The 19,785-nt window shown below is 40.7% G+C and overlaps 2 protein-coding genes across 4 annotated transcripts; one reads left to right on the top strand and one right to left on the bottom strand.

The window, feature by feature from the left end:
- Positions 1–4,237: 4,237 nt before the first annotated feature.
- TUBB1 (tubulin, beta 1 class VI) lies at positions 4,238–7,741 on the top strand. Of its 3 annotated transcripts, XM_009702489.1 has the most exons (5): positions 4,238–4,380; positions 6,031–6,139; positions 6,340–6,450; positions 6,584–6,676; positions 7,283–7,741. In XM_009702489.1, the coding sequence occupies exons 1-5, from the start codon at positions 4,324–4,326 to the stop codon at positions 7,654–7,656; spliced, it is 744 nt and encodes a 247-aa protein (XP_009700791.1). In that variant the 5' UTR covers positions 4,238–4,323; the 3' UTR covers positions 7,657–7,741. The 3 variants fall into 3 exon arrangements, with proteins under 3 accessions (XP_009700791.1, XP_009700775.1, XP_009700783.1); XM_009702473.1 differs by having other exon boundaries at positions 6,584–7,741; XM_009702481.1 differs by lacking the exon at positions 6,031–6,139 and having other exon boundaries at positions 4,324–4,357; positions 6,584–7,741.
- Positions 7,742–10,457: 2,716 nt separating this feature from the next.
- ATP5E (ATP synthase, H+ transporting, mitochondrial F1 complex, epsilon subunit) lies at positions 10,458–10,806 on the bottom strand. The gene is made up of 2 exons (XM_009702461.1): positions 10,757–10,806; positions 10,458–10,581 (listed from the first exon to the last, which is right to left on the bottom strand). Exons 1-2 carry the CDS (start codon positions 10,786–10,788, stop codon positions 10,458–10,460), a joined length of 156 nt encoding a protein of 51 aa, XP_009700763.1. The 5' UTR covers positions 10,789–10,806.
- Between the last annotated feature and the right edge of the window lie 8,979 nt (positions 10,807–19,785).

Here is a 19,785-nt window from a genome sequence, read left to right as displayed (position 1 = left end):
GGACGCCAAGCTTCCCTTGGGTTCCTTATTTCGCGGTTATCGAGGTGTCTCTGGTGGAAGTGGGACTCGGTGGTGCCAGGTACAGCGTGTGCGTCGCTAAGTCCTTCCTGATGATGTCTAATTAATTTCTTAGGCGATAAGGAGGCGCAGTGGGAGACCTTGAATCGCTGCGTTCGCGCTCCCTGCCTGTGGGCCGTGAAAGCTGCAGCACCCACTCCACGGGCAGCCGTCCCGCGGGGTGCGCTCGAGGAATGCGGGTGTCCCGCCGGTGCTCCCCGGTGAAGTCTCCCTCTCGCACACTCAACAATGAAGCAATTTTGATCACGTACAACCCCACCCCACCCCCCCAAAAAAGAGGAAAAAAAGAAAAAGGAAAAGCTATTAAAATGTCATAATCATTCAATATATGCAATTGCTGTCGACACTGGGTTTATGACAAGAGGACTTGTGTCTGCAGACCCTGTGTGGCTGGGTTACAGGTTTCTTTACCTTTGGCCTAACACGTCAGCATTGTGTAAGACTGCACCCAGCGACTGTCTGATTGCATAGAGCAGGCAGGCTGGGTTTTTTGTTTGGTTAGGCTTTTTTTGCTAGTCCCAAGTTTTGAATTTCTCAAGCCCTTTTATGCTACAGTTTACAAAGGAACACAGGCTGGTGTCCATTTTTTAGGCTGTTCTTTAGGGTTCAGGACATTTAAAGATTCTTTATTATGTGCTACAAGATTTAGTCAGTAGTAAAAATAGTTTTCTAATTTTCCTGCAGAATGTTTAAGTACCTGTGTGAGTAGAGTACCTGTCTCTTTTTCCATATGTTGGCTAGAGCTTTCATGTTTGGTAAACAGGTTTAGTAAACCACAGCCAGTTCTTCCCTCATAGCTTTTCTTCCTTAGCTCTCAGCACTTTTTATAAAAAGCGTCTGGTTTATTAGCTCCATGTTCTGAATAGGGAAACTGAGGCACTGAGAACCAATGCAACAAAAGGAACAGCAGAGCAAGAACCGAGCCTGACTGCTGTGCAGTTGACCTTTTTTGCACATCATCAAATGATCCAAACTCAACTACAACTGTGGCTCTGCCAATAGAGCCCAAGTAAGGCCACTGCCCAGCAGATGAATTCACAGGCTGCAAGCCCCAAAGTTTTGCCAGGTCATAGATCTGCAGCGTGGGGAAGGTAACAGACTGCTCCGTTGTCCACTCCAATTGTACCAAAACCTTTTTGTTTAACTATTCGGGCTCATTACACTGATAACTTGCAGTGGGCAGCCCTGCCTTATTGCCTTTGGACCACCTGCCAAAGGGAGGTAGTCTTGAAATAGTTTTTCTTACTAACTGAAATGGAAATGTGAGGTAAGTAGTCTTTATTGCCTGTTGAATGCAACATTTTTGGTAGCATTCCTGAGGATGATGTAGCTAGCCCAGATTAGTTGAGATTAGCATCAGCTTGTCTGGTAGCCATTCAGAGATCTCTCTAAAATTATCTAGTGGCCTGTAGCCAAGCTTATCTCAAATTGAATAAGCTTTCTTCTCAACAATCTTCTCTGCTACTGTGAAAAGCTAATTCTTCCCAAGCAAACCATATTAAAAAAAAAAAAGTATCCCAGAATGCCTCCCTGCACATGTGTATTTGTTACTAGTGGGTACTGTGGTGGCATTAAAAATAAAAAAAAAAAAAACAACAACCAAGCAAAACAGAAACAAAAAAAACCCAGTAACCAAAAAAAACCTGGCTTGTTTGTGGTCTTAGCTTAGGCCCATCACCAGGGCTTTGGTATCTAGGGCCTGCTCTGAAGGCAATGGAAGGAGTGGGCAGGCTGATAATAGACACTGTGGGACAGGCTGGTAATAGCTGTGCCCAGTGCCAGGCTGCTCCTAATCTCCGCAGTGCCAAAAGTCCCTCAAAGCCAACCCTTCCGCCGCCATCTCTGCTCTCCCCGGTGACGCTCACGCCGTTAATCTGCAGCAGCACATGTTCAGTGGCTGTGCCTGGGAAGCGCACTGGGGCAGTTAACGGGCTTGGGGGTTCTCAGAACTGGGGAATGTCAGGCCTGCAAACGAAATCTGCAGAGAAACAGGCTTCTCGTGTACCAGGTTTGGTATAAAGACAGACTTGGAGGTTCACAGAAATGCAATTGGGAAGCAGAAGGAAAAGAGGCACAAACCCACTTCTGCTTCACGAAGCACCTCAGGCCAGAATTTTGAAGACTCTGTGAGGAAGTGCTTCAGAGGAGGCACATGATTCCAAGGAGCTATTTTTAGCAAGAGAAAAACTAATGTTAAGTGATTGCGTATTTCTTTCACTTCCCCCTTTTTTTTTTCCCCCTTTGTTTGTGAGATGCTTTCAGTGAGTATATTTATTGCTGAAATTATTTTGCCAAATTTTTTGGACAGTGAATTAGCATCTTCAGCCTCTTCATAAATTGTGGCTATTCTAGATTAATATATTGCGTATTTTAAGTGGTATTTATTTAGTGTCCGTAGCCCTCTGACACATTGTGTCAATGCAGCTCCCATTCAGAATGCAGCAATTGAATATACAACTCAGAATTGCTAAAAGTAATACTTTAGCTAAGCATAGTTGAGGAAAACAAATATGAAATGTGCATGAATAAAATGAAGTTTGCTTTCAAAGTGAATGTTCAAATAACCTCTCCGGACTTTTGTCTTAGGAAATTGTAGAAGATAATCCACTGGCATTGTAGAAAATATCTACAATGTGGCAATGGAACATAACAGTTACGTTGTCTTGCTGAGTAAACTAAAGTGTTTAGAGAATACTTACTTTTTGGAAAATGATAAAACTATTGTGTTTTAAGGAAACAAAATGAATCTACCTGAATTTGAAATCTTACTTTTATTGCTCCCAACTGAGGACAGCTCATAACTTGGCAGAGGATGACAGAATGTTTGCTAGCTACTTTTTTGCAATACACTTCTGGTGCTAAATGTTGTCTTAGGAGCAGTTGTCTGTTCCTCCATCAGCTGATGGAAGAAGTGGAAGTCATCTGTGGTGGGGAAGTCTGGAGCAAGCTGATTTTTCTTTTGGAACAATATGGAAGCTCAGAGATTCCTTATCTCTAGCAACCCATAAAGTGGTGAAGTAGTTAGTTGCAATGAGTCAAGTCTTTCCACTGTCATCTCTTTGTACAAAATAATTTAAGGTGCTTTCCTAATTATAGTTCCTTTACCTGTCCTTAAAAGGAACACTTGCAAAGCACTGACAGTTGTCTGACGTAGTAAAACTACTATAAGCTTCCAGAAGACAGTGCATTCTGGGCTCCTGTGGCTCAGTGATATTAGTCCTGTTTATCAGCAGGCAACACGACTGTGTCATGTTTTGCTCAGCCTTGCATCGTTTCCTCTAATGCCATGAAACATTTCACACAGTGAACGTTATAGTTAACTTCAGTGGAACTGGGTTTTTCACCTCTAGCATTTTCCTGGCAAGTTCTGAAATACTACATCTCAGATAGGTATAAGAAAATAAGAAATATAACAAATGCTGTATTTCTTAATGGCAGGAAAGGGAGAAAGAGAGAGAGAACATTTGTGCAAGTCAGTCACGAGTTGATTCAGTTTTTAGATTGGCTGAAACTAATGGGTTCTTATTAAATGTTTAAGGAACATATATCACTGACAGTGCAGTGTTATGTTTACATTTTACAAAGTATTTTTTTTTGTTACTAATCCTGTCCCCTTCCTTCGTGCAGTTAGACACTGAGAATGATGCTTATTAGGGAACTGCAAGTTAGCCTGGCAATACGCTGAATGTTGTGACTATGGGAGGCTACTGCTCAAAAGTTGTTATTGTTTTTGTTATGGATATTGTCCCGTATGACTCATACGATGTTAAAATTTAAATTATGTGGCAGAAGCACATGTACTTAACTAATTTTTGGCTATAATCTCTATATATGCGTATATATCTGTATATATGTTATGTATAAAATAATGAAACACAAATACAGTGTGCACAGCTATTCATGAACCACACTGTTTGCTGCACAGGGAACTGGAATTAATTGTAAGGGGAGTGCGTGTGACAATTTTCTTGTCCAAGCCACTCAGTAAGGAACCTGTGCTGTTGTACCCTGTAGACAGGCAGTAAATAGGCACTTTGCCTCCTTGTGATGTCCTTTGATGAGCGGGCTGCGGAGCTGGCTACTCCCCTTGCTGGCTGGCTGACAGTCCCCTTGGTATAAAAAGGCCCCCTGGGGCGGACTGCGCTGGGTGTAGCTGATACAGCAGCAGAAGAGGGCTGGTTCTGGGGTCCGCAACTAGAAAACCCGTGTTAGGTTGTAGCCACCAACAGGTCTAAGCTACACAAAATGCGGGAAATTGTGCATCTTCAGATTGGCCAGTGTGGGAACCAAATTGGAGCTAAGGTAAGGTCTCTTTTCAATATTGATCATTAGTAGTAAGTGCTGTCAGTGGTAGCAGGTCAAACACCCTTAATGGATGGGGACTTTCAGGACGATGATTACTTTGTCAACTCAGTGGTAGGATGCATGGGACGTTAGCAGTAAATACGAGTATTTTGATATGAAAGTCCTGAGATGGGCTTGCTCCTCGTGCAAAGGTTAATGTTAAGACTGTCAAAAAAAAGAGAAACATCTGCAATAACTGTGGCACAGTGACTGTAAGTGCTCCATGCTGGGACTCGTACTCCCAGGGGCACTAACCTAGTCTGCAAAATGCTGGGACAAGTGAAGGAGCCAGTAATTCCAGGGCTGTAAAGTTGTGATGCCAGTACTTCAGGTCAGCCATACAGCAGTAACTCTGCCACATTATAATTATTAATACGGGCTTGTATTAATCAACAGAATGACCTGTGCTATCAGTGACCAGTTAGGTTTTTCAGAGAGCGGCACAAAGTGCAGTTAAGGATTCCTGCCTAACAGGCCTCCTGGGAGAGGCTGTTTTGTGTCATTTGGAGTATTTTTGTGTAGTTCAAACACGGCATGCTGTTATTTAGACAGCAGTCACTTGTTGCTGACTTTGTGTGCTAGGAGGAAAAAAACCCAAACCATTACTTTTTGCTGTGTGATGTCCATTTTTTTTTTTTATTGATAAGTAAGAAGTTGTCAAAAAAAAAGTATCTGGGTTAATTTGGGGCTGGGAGGTCTTTGAAGACACATGATAGCTGAAGGATGTGTTCTTCCTCCATTTCTTACTCCTACAAATCTCACCTTGATTCCTTTTATTGGAACATGAAGCTGTGGATGGCCAGGGAATGTCCTGTTAGATCCAGATAGTTTGAAAGCATACAGTGTGATAGTTGAAAGGTTTGTATTTTTTTCTATTGGCTTTGACCTGGAAACTACTTGTGTCTAATAAGACCTGTAGAAAAACGCACACACACTCTAATACACCGTGCCCATGTTGGCAATGATGTATGTGTACACTCAAAATGAGACTGGATGCTAAACCAGGAGACCTTTAAAATTAAAATAGCCTGGTCATTATAGTGGGTGGGTGTGTCTACATTAACACTGCTGTGGCTGCTGCCTAGATAAGAGCCTCAGCACAAGACGTCCATATGAATGTCAAGATAGGACGTTTAGGACCAACAGCTGTTTGTGGAAAGCACTGCTCGCATACAAATTTGTCTGAGCCAGCTTTGCAATGCCACAGTCCCACTCGTGCATGACAGGACTCAAAGCAACCCTCCCCAATCTACAAAACCCTGACCTTTTTTTTTTGTTATGCTCGTACCAACTAATGCCCGTGTTACTTAAACCAACATCAATTTTCCTTTACTATAATGGGAGCAAGTGAGGGCCTCCACCTGTTAGTGCATTGGTGATAGCCAAGCAGCATAAATGGTCTACTGAACTTTTCCCTTGAACTTATTTGGGAAGGGAGAAGAATCCCTGCTCTGATCTCATACATAAATGGCAAAACTCCCCCCCCCCCCCCACTTCAGGCACAGTTCCCACTTTATGTGCAGTCAAGCAGGAGTGCAGCAGAACTGATGCTGAACACATTGTTCTGAAAAAAAAAATCTTTATGAGTGTATTGAACCTCTTTTTCAGTTCTGGGAGGTGATAAGTGATGAACATGGGATTGACATCGCTGGAAACTACCATGGGGATGCATCACTGCAGCTTGAGCGAATTAACGTGTACTTCAATGAGGCTTACTGTAAGTACTCAGCACTGTTTGGGTGTTGGCAGAGCAATTTGCAGAGCCAACATGAAAGTTAAAATAAGTAATTTAAAAATTATATATAAAAAGTATATCCCCAAATCATTGTAGGTGGGTTGGATTTTTCAGAGTAGTTTATAAGCCTGTCTCTCTGACTGCAAACAGTAATTGTTCACATTCATTTTCTTTTGTCCTAGCCCATAAATACGTGCCCCGTTCTATCTTGGTGGACCTGGAACCTGGTACAATGGACAGTGTACGGTCTAGCAAAATAGGCCCACTCTTTCGACCTGACAATTTTATTCATGGTATGTACAGCATGCTGTCAGCAAACTAATTAGAGTCAACTGTCCCAAAACAGCCTTTTAACTCCCATCTTTGTAGTCTTTAAAAATTGCCTTGTTAACTTTGTGGCTGTTCTTTCTGTAATTCTGTTCACAGGTAATTCGGGTGCTGGAAACAACTGGGCTAAGGGCCATTACACAGAAGGCGCTGAACTGATTGAAAATGTCATGGATGTGGTCAGGAATGAGTGTGAGAGCTGTGACTGCCTTCAGGGATTCCAGCTCATCCATTCACTTGGTGGTGGTACAGGGTCAGGTATGGGCACGCTCCTCATCAACAAAATAAGAGAAGAATATCCCGACAGAATTATGAACACTTTCAGTGTTGTGCCTTCACCCAAAGTATCTGACACAGTCGTAGAGCCATATAATGCCATCCTCTCCATCCATCAACTAATAGAGAATACAGATGAAACCTTTTGCATTGACAACGAAGCTCTATATGATATATGTTTCAGAACTTTAAAGCTCACTAATCCCACCTATGGTGACCTCAACCACTTAGTGTCCCTAACGATGAGCGGTGTCACAACCTCACTCCGTTTTCCTGGTCAACTGAATGCAGATCTGAGGAAGCTGGCTGTTAACATGGTGCCCTTTCCTCGCCTGCATTTCTTCATGCCGGGCTTTGCTCCACTGACAGCTCGAGGTAGCCAACAGTACAGAGCCCTCTCAGTGCCAGAGCTTACTCAACAAATGTTTGATGCACGCAACATGATGGCAGCCTGCGACCCTCGTCGTGGACGTTACTTGACCGTGGCATGCATCTTCAGAGGCCGAATGTCTACTAGAGAAGTGGATGAGCAGCTGCTGGCTGTCCAGACCAAGAACAGTTCCTACTTTGTGGAGTGGATCCCTAACAACGTCAAAGTGGCTGTGTGTGACATACCACCGCGAGGCTTGAAGATGGCAGCTACCTTTATTGGCAATAACACAGCCATTCAGGAGCTCTTCATCAGGGTTTCTGAGCAGTTCTCAGCTATGTTCAGAAGAAAAGCATTTCTCCATTGGTATACTGGTGAAGGTATGGATGAGATGGAGTTTTCTGAAGCAGAAGGTAACACCAATGACCTTGTCTCTGAGTACCAACAGTACCAGGATGCCACTGCAGATGTTGAGGAATATGAAGAGGTAGAAGTGGAAGCCAGCCCAGAAAAGGAAACACTGTAAAACCAATGGTAATACCAAAATATTCTCCAAATAAGCCTGTTGACACTCACTAAAGAAAAAGCAGTAGCCATCATCTGCATACCAAAAATAACATCTTTCTTAAGAATTTTTTCTCTGCATCTGGCCAAAATATATCCAATATTACAATACAATGCTTTTGAAATTAATGGCAGCTATGCTTTACTCTCCCAAGCAACTGCTGACACTGAATCTCTCCCAAAAAAAGAGCCACCATGAAGACAAGTTGTCTCATAACAGCCTTTTTTATAAATGTACTCACTTTTAGAATATTATCACCGGATACCAAATGTAATACACAGCCTCTGTGTCTGTATATATATATATGTCAGGATCATAAGCAACAGAAAAATATGCTTTCAACTCATCAAATTTATTTATTCTCACATAAACACAGTCCATGTTGTTTGTGAACTTGTTGCTGTTTTAGGAACACACGCGTATCTGTATGGCCTAGAAAGGCAGTATCTATTTTATTACGCACTCCACAGACTGATGTACATCGGCAGACAAGTTGAGTTCCTTACCTTGCAGGGGAAGAGGAAACGTGGGGTAAAAGACTGAATATGCACATTTTTACTTTTTTTTTTTTTTAGTGCTTCAATAGTTCTATCACATTGCTGGCTTATATTATTGCAGAGTTAGTATTCATTATCATTGTGTGCTTTGTTTCTATTTCAAACTATAGATTGATTTATATTAGCATACAAAGTTGTGAACACAGTGTAAAAGTTTTGGTGCTTCCCGCCCCCCTCCATACTAACTACTGTGAATTTTCTTGCTATCATTCAGTACAGCCACATGGACAGAATGGTTTGCTGCTAGTTAGATACAAGTTCAACAACAATCACTAAATCAAAAACATATCTTGCCTTCTGGAAAAAAAGATTCTTGTACTTAACAGCCATCTACTTAAGACTGTATTTTTAATATTCTTTAAAAAAATTATATACCATTCTATAAAATACTTTAATACTTAAAACATTTGATAGATAAAAATCATAGTTTATTCTTGTAAGGACTAACTTTAAATTACATGAAAAAATTGAGCTTGTTTTATTATACTCTTAGAAGACACAGTTTATTACACTCTGAAGAAAGTAATGCCTCATGTTTGAGTCAGCAGCACAAGTGTCTAGGTGAACACAAACCCAAAGCCAATTCTGTAAGCATGCTGCATTTCTTCCTGGGCCCATGGAACAATGTTACACCTGCAGCAGGAACATGCAAACACTTCCCCCAAAGCCACGCAGCTGGAAGGATGACTTTGCCCCCCTAGCCAAGATCAGGTGGAGCGTCGCCCTCCATTCCTACCGTTTCCCAGTGAATGCGTGTCCCTCTCCCCCCCCCCCAGTAAAGTGACCGAGTGGCAACAAGAAGGACACCCAATAGCCGAGTGATCAGAGTACAGTCCAGGGATTCCTGCGCCTCCTTTTCCACCTCTTAAGGACACCAGGTCTCCAGCTCCTGCTTCACCGCTCAGTATTCCAGACAGCTTTGGTGATCAGATCCCATGCAGTACATCCATGGCAAAATACCCTGCTTCCAGTTTAGCTGTAACCCTAAGCTCGATTAAATTGATCTTCACTGAGTTAATTGTGTTCTAAGCACAAATGGACGATGAACACCATGATGACAGAGAATTTTAAGGCCAACAGCATACTGCTTCCAGTGGATAGAACCAACAGAGGTATTTTTAATTATCAAGATTATATGCCTGTACTCTCTGTTAACATATGTTTTAGTGAAGAAAACTTTTTTCCAAAGTAATCATTAATCATTGAAATGAAGTAGGCAGAAAAGTTTTAAACAACAATTAAATCTCTTACTCATTTACATACCTGAAATACCAGCATGAAATCCAACAAGAAGTTTGCCTTAAAAATAAACAAATGTTGCTACTGAGTGGTAGACTGGTAAAAACAGTCTTCTACTTTAATACAAGTGAAAGATACATGCCTCTGCAAAATGGAGTACTTAGTTTCAAAGGGGAACAACATTTTCCACACATTCATTTGTTTAACAGAAATTGCGTTTATTAGCATGCTGATTTACATACAGAGGCAAGTTTTACAGTTAATGTGATGCCGTTATATTGCAGAGTCTTGAGCTTGCCCACAGCTTTGCCGTTTGTTTTAGAGTATTCACCACAGAGCAGTTCCTATGAGATTTAAAATACAAGTTATTCAATTCAAGAATATGTACAAGGTAGGCATCAAACAAAAGGTAGTAATATTTTTTCTCAGACCATGAATAGAAGCTTTTAGTTGCCCATGATGTATGCAACGTCACAAATAAAAGTACAAGTAGCATCTATATTTCAAACAGTAAATAAACCTGACACAAATAAGTCTGCTGATTAGGGGAAACAGTAGTTCAGAGAGGCTGTCTGCTGGCTTAGTAAAGTAAGAGAAGCAAACCTATGAACATCACTACAGAAACTCAGTTGTTTTGCCTAAGTCCGCAACAACTTAGACCAAACCCCAAATCGTTCAAAGCTGGGCTTGATGGATAGAACAGCTCACCTTACTGAGCTAATGAGATTAAGCAATGTCCTATCCCACGTGTAATTAGGATGCAGAGGCATCTGCACACATTTGCACTAAACCAGTCAGCAATCCATTCCAGGTTCATGTATGGAGATCAGAGCTGATTTTCCACATACAGCACAAATGAATCAAGCAGTTAAAGACCGTCCTTGACCCGACTTACACTGGGAAACCAACACTCCTCGTATCAAAAGCTACCATAAGGCACCCCAGCCCCCTCAATTTACTTACATTTTATTCCTTCTTGGGTTTCACAGTTTTCACGGTGGCCATTGCCGCCCTCTCTGCCTCTGCTTTGTACTGAGGCTTCATTGCAGCTCTAACAACCTGGGCACAGATCTGGGAATACCGGATGTAACTAAAGACGGGACAGAAAACGAATGTGAGAATCAAGTCCGCCCCAAAAGCTTCTCCACTCCCTCCAGAGGCACTGCTGTGACGCCGCCAGCCCTCCCTGCGACGCCCTCGCCCCCAGCCGTTATAGCTATCCCAAGGAAGTCGCGAGAGGAGCCCTGTCGCCGCCAGGCGGGTACCTGAGCCCGGCCTGCCGCCAGTACGCCACCATTGCTGCGGGCTGCGGCTCCGAGAGACAGAGGGGCAAACAGGCGGGTCGGCTCCCGGGCAAGGTCAGCGCCCACCGGAAGAGGAAAGACCACATGGAAGGATCCTTCCGCCAATCGGAATCCGAATTACCTCAGCGAGTCTGACCAATGGCAACTACCCATCGCTCCTCCACTCACAAGCTCTCTCCTCTAGCAGCGACCAATCAGAGGGCTGAGTAACGCACGCGACTGCCGGCCTTTCCTCCTGAGGCGCGGCACGCGCGCTGGCACTGCGCTGCCAGAGCTCAGGGCTGGTGTGCTGCTCCTTCCGCCAATCGGAATCCGAATTACCTCAGCGAGTCTGACCAATGGCAACTACCCATCGCTCCTCCACTCACAAGCTCTCTCCTCTAGCAGCGACCAATCAGAGGGCTGAGTAACGCACGCGACTGCCGGCCTTTCCTCCTGAGGCGCGGCACGCGCGCTGGCACTGCGCTGCCAGAGCTCAGGGCTGGTGTGCTGCAAGGAGTCAGGAGGCGGGGGGTCGTGGTGCTGTCCTCCCGCAGGCACAGGGATATACATGGCCAGCACCACACTACACCGATGTGTTTCTCCCAGTTCCCCCAGGCAGAAAGGGTTTGAGAAAGGTTTGGGACCTTCCCGATTTCCGAAGGGACAATATTCCGTATATAATAAGGAAAAAGTTATGATAAGGAACCAATTTGATCCTAATCTAATGTTCATTTAAATAATTAGGACTAAGGACTTAAGGAGATTACGGATTGGGTTTTTATTAAATCCTTGCATTTAAATATGTATACCTCTTCTCTCTATTCTGCCCATCCAGAGCCAAACCACATCACAAAATATGTAAGAATGCCTCAGAAGCTGTACAGGTCTTGAGGAAACGCTGATGACTTTGGTCCTCTTAGAACAGAGACCTTGTGTTTTTTTTTTGATTTTGGTACCTGTTGAAGTGCAAATCCCTGGAAATCACATGATGATTTTACATCACTATGCAGTGATGTTTTCACTTACAGTACATTTTTAAAGCATAGACTAATTTTCAGCTTTATTAGAGATCTCACTTAGTCCAGAGCCTTTGCAATTAACAATCCACACGTCATAATATCAGTATAGATCCACCAGAACAAAATGAGCAATCGTTCACCAGATATGTCAGAGTCTGTCTCCAGGATAGCATATGACAGTAAGAGAAGATTGCGTATTAGTGTAATTAATAGGAATACCAATCAGAAAGAAAGAGTGGGGAGACGAAAAGCATTTCCTGTCTTTAATTTGCCTACTTAATCTCTCTACTGAAGAAGACTCTAGATAGTGCCAGTTGTAATGATATTTTTGAAATGGATGCTACATTACACTAGTTCCTTCCATCTGGACTAGTGATTTGTGGGTTTTTTTATATATAAATGCTAAACAACGTTGCTTCTATTGAACTTGGTGTTCATTTCTAAAATCCGTGTATTGCAATCTTTCCTACCTAATTTTAAAGAATTAACTAGTATAAATGAGGCAGAAAATAATTCTTATTTCATGCATTTATTATTTTTTTTGTGTGTGAGCCATTTTTTATCCTGATTTTGAGACAGACATGGCATATTGGAGCAAAACTTTCCAACTTGTAAAAATTAAATCACTTAAAAATATTTGTTATGTCAGCGCTTTTTTACACAGAAAGGGTGCCAGTGATACAATATTGAAACAAAACATGCTTATTTTCTAAAACCCGACTATAGCAATGATAACAAAAAGATACAAGAAAGCACCAAAGATTTAAGGAAGCCCCTCTCTGCTACCTTTGCAACATATTTGATGCAACACAAGTAACTGCACTAGTCACCTATATTGGTAAAGAGGATGTTATATACAAACGCTGTTTTAATGGTAACATCTGATGACTTGATAGGTAAAATAATTATCAATAAGATTATTTTAAACCTCATGGGCAGCCCAGGTCATAAACATGGCTTGGCAGAAAAAAATTATGCTAGCAGAGTTGGACATCTTTCTTCCAGCTACATGTCCCTCTGTTCCTGCCCCACACCTTCTCTGATTCTTCTCCCTACCCCTGGTCTCTCACCTGCTCTTTTCCCCCCATTTTTCTTTTCCCACCACATCTCTCTCTGTACCTCCATGTAAAATGCCTCTACCTGCAACTATGTGCAATGCACTCAGAGTTAGATCCTTAATGGAGATATACAACTTTGATACAATTATTTGTGCATTTAGATCTATTTACAACTTGTTGATCTTGACAGATAAAAATTCAGCATGAATTAAAAAAGTTAAACTTTTGGGAGAGGTACCATGCTGAGACAGAATGGAAATTAGATTAGTGACAGAAATTGTGCTCTACAAACATTCCAGAATATATATTGATGTTTATGCAGCTGTAAACAAGGCACCATTATAGATTTGTACGACCTGTTTTCATGCCCAGCTCTGTTTAGATGCTAGGATATATTTGTAAAGCCCTAAACTCTCCTCAGATAAGAACTTTCAGAGACAGAACTTGGGAAAGAGCGCGTAAAAGAGGAAAGTTTAGAAAGATATAGAGAGGTTGCAGAGAGAAGAAGGGATACGTTAAGAGGGTTAGATGCAGATATCAAGAGAAGCTGAAGCGGTGTGATTAGCAACATCCAGAAATGTGAGAGTGGACAGGTCTGGGGGAACTAAAGGTGTGAGATTAGAAATGTCCAAAGAAACTGAGGAAGTGAGGGAAGCAGCATTCTGAAAGGTGAAATTGGAGACGTCCAGAAAAGGCGTAGGGATGAGATTAGAAACATTCTCAGAGGTCGTTGAGGATAATTCAGAGGATCCCTGAAACATAAAATAGTTAAAATCAGTGAGATCTAGTGATTCTGAAGAGGTCAAGGAGGTGTGCTCTGAGACACCTAGTGAGGATGGAGGGATTGTACAGGAAAAGTCCAAGGAAGTTGAGGAGGTGTGACTGGAAACATCGAGGGAGGATGAAGACGTGAGACTGGAGAGGTCTAGAGAGGGTGAAGAAGTAGGACTGGAGAAATCTAGGGAGGGTATAGAGGTGAGACTTGAGAGATCTAAGGAGATTGAAGAACTATCGCTAGGGAGATCCAGAGAGCCCGATGAAGTGAGACTTGATAGATCCAGTGAAATTGAAGAGGTGAAACTGGAGCGCTCCCAGGAATCTGAAGAGGTGAGACTGGAGAGCTCTAAGGAGATTGAAGAGGAGGTACTGGAGAAGTCCGAAGAGGCTGAAGAGGCGAGACTTGAAAGGTCCAGAGAAGATGAAGAAGTGAGACTGGAGAAGTCCACAGAGGATGAAGAGCTCAAACTGGATAAATCCAAAGAATCTGAAAAGGGGATTTTAAACAGTTCCAAGGAGGCTGAAGTCTTGACACTGGAGGGGTCCAGGGATGCCAAAAAAGTGAGACCAAGGAGGTCCAGGTAGACTGGAGCGATGACACTGAAAAGCCAAGTAAATCCATGGCATGACTGGTGTTAAATCAGAAGTATTTTAAACTAAAGATCTCTAATAACATGCCAAAACCAAACAAAAAGAATAATGAACCCAAATAATATTACTTTTGAAAATAACTAAGCATACAGTTTTAATCTTTATGTCTCTTAGCAGTTTCTCTTTTGGTGCAGAAAAACTCTAGTAATAAGAGCTCACAGACTTATTTAGAACAGAGCTGCTTCCCAGAGGACCAGTACAGAAGTACAAGTGCAGAATAATACATACAGTAGCAGACTTTCTTTTGTCCTGGCATGTCTCTCCTTGTTCAACCAGATTTTAGCATCTATGATAGCCTGACAAAGAATACCCTCCTGTCAAATGCCATCTCCCTGTCCTGAACGTCTGGAATAAAATAATAGTTATGTAATAGAATGGAAATTAAAATGTTTTTGTTCTTCTTTTCCAGATACCGTAGGATATTCAGATACTAGGCTGCTTACTGGTTATGGAGAGATATTTTTTTTAAAAAGCAAACACAGTTGTAAATGGCAACAAGTCAAACTGGGCCTCTGACTCTAAAGGTATGAAGGATTATTTCCTTTTGATTCGTAACCTCTAACTAAAAAAATGTGGATCTTCCTGATGATGCTAACAAAAATGGAAAAGAGTATTTTTCTCTGTAGTGCATGCAGGATTTATTTTTGGAAGCTATCAATATGCCAAACTGATTCTGTGACTAAGAAATACACATTTCAGCAACATCAGTTCTACTTGTTTTTCAGATAAAAAGACGTCTTGTTTTATTACTTTTATTTTGTACCTCTGGACATAAAACCTGTACTGTAATAACAGCATTTTTAAATTTGTAGTTAACTTGAATTGTTTAATAAAAATATCCGCAAGAGAAGTTCTGATAGAAGGCAGACATCTAATTAAAAAGGGAACAGAACAGCTTATATTTCAGTTCATAAAGGTGCATCTAATTATAGTATGAGTAGATCAAGAGGCTGATCTACAGCTGCTTTCTTTCATCTCAAGACTGTGCTGCAAAGCAGAGAGTAGGTGAAACCTGCTGTTGTCTTCCCAGATATAGGCACAGGAATGCACATAAAGTTTTTCAGAGAGTCATCACAAATGTATATTTTATGGACCAAGAAAGAGAAAGATACATACATACAGGAGGCTGCAGCTTCTCAGGTGAATACACCCAAGCTGCCCATGTTATTACACAACTGATGTCCAGATGCGTGTATAATGGATTTAACATAATCACCATGGGTGGAACTCCCACTGAGGTCACCTCTTAACTGAAGCAGGTGTCTGCTGAACACAGACTGAAGTTGACCGGAATGATGTCTTACTATGCAAGTATTAAAATTGTGGGGATTTAGCACAACACAAAAATTACCAAACTAAAAAAAAGCTGCTTATGTACCATTGATGAGACCCCAAATAGTTCTTCAATACACTTAGTATTTTTTCATAATGCATCTGTAATTTGAGAGCTTGTGCAACATGGTTGTAATTCTATCAAGAGTACAATATTTATAGATCAAAAGGCAAAACGAATTTTTCATTATTTGTGATGAAATTAAAAGTTTGCTTTCTGCTCTATATTCTTAATAAAACAATAAGAATGATTAACCCCTTAAAAAAATCCCTTGCTATCTAACAACAGTTTCCTTTTGTAACTGACTTTATGTTTAATCTTAAAAAGTTTCCCAAGTGCATTGTAGAAGGGAGAACAAATAATTATACAAAAGGCAAATTACAATGCAATAAAAAGCCAGTATCAACATGATTTCCAACAGACTATAAATTCCATCATCTTTTCACTGTGTTCCTTCTGCCTTAATTAAAAATGGCAAAGTTATTGCACATTTTCCTATGAAATACCACTGTCAAGAAACATGGAATTATGGTCACTATTGTATAAAACATACAGGTCAGTAATAATGCTTCCTACCTTTGATAGCTGTGGATTTATCTCCTTTCTCTGCCTGTGTAAGTCATAATGGGCTGTGCTGGTAAAGCTCTGCTGTTCTCTCTGCTGATGACCCTAATCTGTTCCACAGCTACTGGAAATCGTGCCATGCTGATGACAATATGGGTCATCGCCTATTAAATCTCCTCTTGTCTAAGTAAGCACTCTGCACAGAGCACCAGCAGAAAACATACTCCAAAATCAGCTCTAGTCTTAAGATAAAGTTGCAGTTCTGTGCTGTTTCCTATTACAGGACAACACTTTGGAGGTTAGTAGATGAAGCAGATGAAGACATTAACTTTTAACTTTTGGACATCTGAATTAAAAGTAAAAAAGATTTTGCACTGTCATCCAAGTTCTCAGCTGTCCATTCTACAAAATTTGGCATAAATAGTCTCTGGAGGGACCAAGGATCTGCAGAGCAGAATTCAGGTACACTAAAGTTTTAAGAATCTTGTGCACTAATTCCTATTTTAATGTGTTTAATAACTTTTGTTAGCTATGTTACTTTTTAAATCTTGTTATGACAAAATAGCATGATAATGTAAAATATTCTGTCCTCAGTTGATGATAATATTGAACAAAAGTTTTACAAATACCTAAGTGACATCAACGGAGCCTGTTTTCAGAAATTTTTAAGTCTCATAGGTGCTTACACTTCGTTGAAAGACAAGGGAGACTTAGGATCCTAGGTACGTAAGGGCCATTATGGCATCTCACTTTGCAGGTAGGGAAATAACATCACCTGTGCAGTAGCGCCCTGCTTCCGTTTGTTCTATTTATTATTTCACAGGAAAAGCAGGGAAATTGCGTAGCTTGCTGAATGCCCCTCAAAACTGTCAATTATAAATAGAGAAAATAAAACTGTATAGAGCATCAGGCTAAGAAAGTTATGTGCTTCTAATACTTCAGCTAGATATTTGGAATACGACACGACTATAAAATGTAAATAATTCCAAGTATGGGTTCTGATACATACTTCCTTGCTCCCAGTTTCACAACATACCTAATAGATCTTGCTGAAGCTGCTATGTGTAAATGAGTTTAAATCTAAATAAACCAAAGCAGTTATCTCACAGGTAAATAATATCTACATAGTCCCCCAAAAAACCCTTTAACAAGAATTCACCCAAATGATGCTACTTGCCATATTGTAAAACAGATTTCATACCAAGGTGTCCACAAAGTTGAACAGGCTCTAGGAATATCGAAGTTCACAGCAGGGGCAATTGTTTTATTTGATTGGGTGTAAAAAGGACTGGGTACATGATTAAGAAAATATATACTGCATATGTTGTTCATTTTATTATATTCTAGCTGATATATTCAGCTAGATATTATATATATAATATCTAGCTGATACTATTTTTTTAGTTCCATGTTTTTAAACTTTTTGATTAAAGGACTGACAAACTTTTCTGGAGAAAAAGAAAATGGAAAAAAGGCATCTTGTGGTGTACTTCTTGTCATATATGTGTCTGAGAAGAAAGACTTTAACTTAACAATGTTACTGCTTTACAAAACTGTGATTTTTAGCGGAATAACAACATACATTGTTTACAGCATCAAATACTCTTTCTAGTAGGTGCAATATGAAATTATTGTAATACACATTGCAGAGGCAATATAATTTCAGCCCACCCAGTAGCTTCCTATAGATAAGGAGATCCCCCATTTCTCCTCTTTCAGTGTGTCTCACCTTGCTGGTGGCTGCATAAAGATTGTATCACTTCTCGTATTCATGGGGTTTTGGCTCAACAAGTTGACTTGGCTCAACAACGGGTGTGAAGACCACTATCTTCAGTGCAAGGGAAGAAGTAGGACAGCACAGCCAGGAACAAGAAGGCAGGCAGACAGACACAGGTCTGTTTCCTTTCACTGAAGGTAAGCAATTAGTGCAGCTTAGTTGCAATGTGTAACCTCACCTTTAGAATAATTCAATTCTATGGCAACATATAAAGCAAAGCTATCAAATTATTTCAGGAAGAAATTAACAGGTCCTATGCAAGTGAAAGAACAACCTTCACCTTCAGAAACAGAAGGATTCTAAAACAACTCGGTGCTTTCACACAAGCTCTCTTTATTGACAGTCTTCAGTTCTTCTATAAACATGAACCTCAACAGGATGCTGACTTTTGCTTTGAACCGACTATCTGTCAATGCCAGGGGACTTTGAAAGGTTGCAGTTACTAGACAATAGGTGCTTGGGTTTACTGTATATGACATTTACTGGAAATATGCTACACTGTACAGTTTAACTGCAAGTACAGACCACAATAGACAGATCAGCAATGTTGTAGGAAATGGTGGTTAAAGTTTTTTCTGTATTTTCCAAAACACACAACTGCTATAACATTTATAGTTAACTGCTATATGACTAAACAGGTGCTGACACCCATTGTCAGCAAGAAGAAATACTTCTTAGGTAAATTAAGCCTTTTTAAAAAAAGTACTCCATTTCTATTGCTGACTGAAGAAAGTGGTATTATTTTAGTGTCCATAATAGGCACAAGTCATTTCAGTGTCACAGTAAATTTAGGATTTTGCTTTCTTCCATGGTAGCAGCTTTCATCATTTCAGACTGTCAAAAGCAGTACCTTGCAGAACATGAGACTAGTAGGCAATTAGCAAGGTACACAAACACAAGTCTTTAACAAGTTTATAGCACAGGTGAATACATGGAAGCTAGACAACTACACATGACTGAAAAAAATTTAAAACCCAGTAGATCTGTTCTTCTTGGAATGCCTTGCAGTTATTGTAAAACAAGTTAATCCATTATACTGCTGCTTTAGCCATCCTGAGCCTGTTTAAATCAAGAATTGAAGGACAAGGTGAGTGTAATTTACAGTAAAAAAATCTTTACCAAGTTAACACCAAAATCCCACCACTAGTGTGGCCAATTCTTACATCAAACCTGAGGAAAGTAATTTTTGCATTCCTTGTTTCAACTTTTAGGTACAAACAGGTGGGCAGTTTCATTCAAAAGAATTTTTCCATAGGCATATGGCTATATCCATACAAATACCTGAGAATTCAAGAGCACTGTGTTTCCAGTAGAACCAGCAAATGATGCAAGTGTTCTGTCTCAACAAAAGAGTGCATTAAGCTTGTCAAGACCTCAAACTTCCAGCTGCTGTAATTTAAACTTCTAGTTTTAAATTAAGCGTAATAACATTTCTAGATGCAACTTGCTTTAGAAGGATGGTTTGGAGACTTGCAGCATTTCCCTCCTCCTGGTAGAAATCCGTAATAGCTGTGTTGGGAGTACTTAAGGGTCACAGGAACATTAGAAAGTCATCCAAAATAATTAAGACAATGAACAGCAAGGAAACCTAATGATTACTGAAAACTTCAGAAGGCAAGCAGTGAGAACAAAAGATTTAACAGTGCCATCTTAAATATGCTCTGGGCCATTGAGCTTTGGATCTAAAACTTACTCACTTCTGTTCTATTTCTCAGCAAAATATGGGTGAGTCTGAAGTTTTACTGATTTAAAAGCCTAAATCTGCAGATAAGATAAAATACAAACCCATTACGCAAGCTGAAGCAGGCAGAGATCCACCAGAGACCACA

The sequence above is a fragment of the Cariama cristata genome, unplaced genomic scaffold (assembly GCF_000690535.1).
Source record: "Cariama cristata isolate BGI_N322 unplaced genomic scaffold, ASM69053v1 scaffold19130, whole genome shotgun sequence".
Taxonomy (NCBI): domain Eukaryota; kingdom Metazoa; phylum Chordata; class Aves; order Cariamiformes; family Cariamidae; genus Cariama; species Cariama cristata.
This window is presented reverse-complemented; position numbering and strand designations above follow the sequence as displayed.

Excerpts from the sequence above, each read along its gene's own strand:
- TUBB1 (XM_009702473.1), top strand. The coding sequence starts at position 4,324 with ATGCGGGAAATTGTGCATCTTCAGATTGGCCAGTGTGGGAACCAAATT. Across the intron at positions 4,381-6,030 it reads GGAACCAAATTGGAGCTAAG|TTCTGGGAGGTGATAAGTGA; the intron begins GTAAGGTCTCTT and ends CCTCTTTTTCAG. Across the intron at positions 6,140-6,339 it reads GTACTTCAATGAGGCTTACT|CCCATAAATACGTGCCCCGT; the intron begins GTAAGTACTCAG and ends CTTTTGTCCTAG.
- ATP5E (XM_009702461.1), bottom strand. The coding sequence starts at position 10,788 with ATGGTGGCGTACTGGCGGCAGGCCGGGCTCAG. Across the intron at positions 10,582-10,756 it reads TGGCGGCAGGCCGGGCTCAG|TTACATCCGGTATTCCCAGA; the intron begins GTACCCGCCTGG and ends TCCCGTCTTTAG.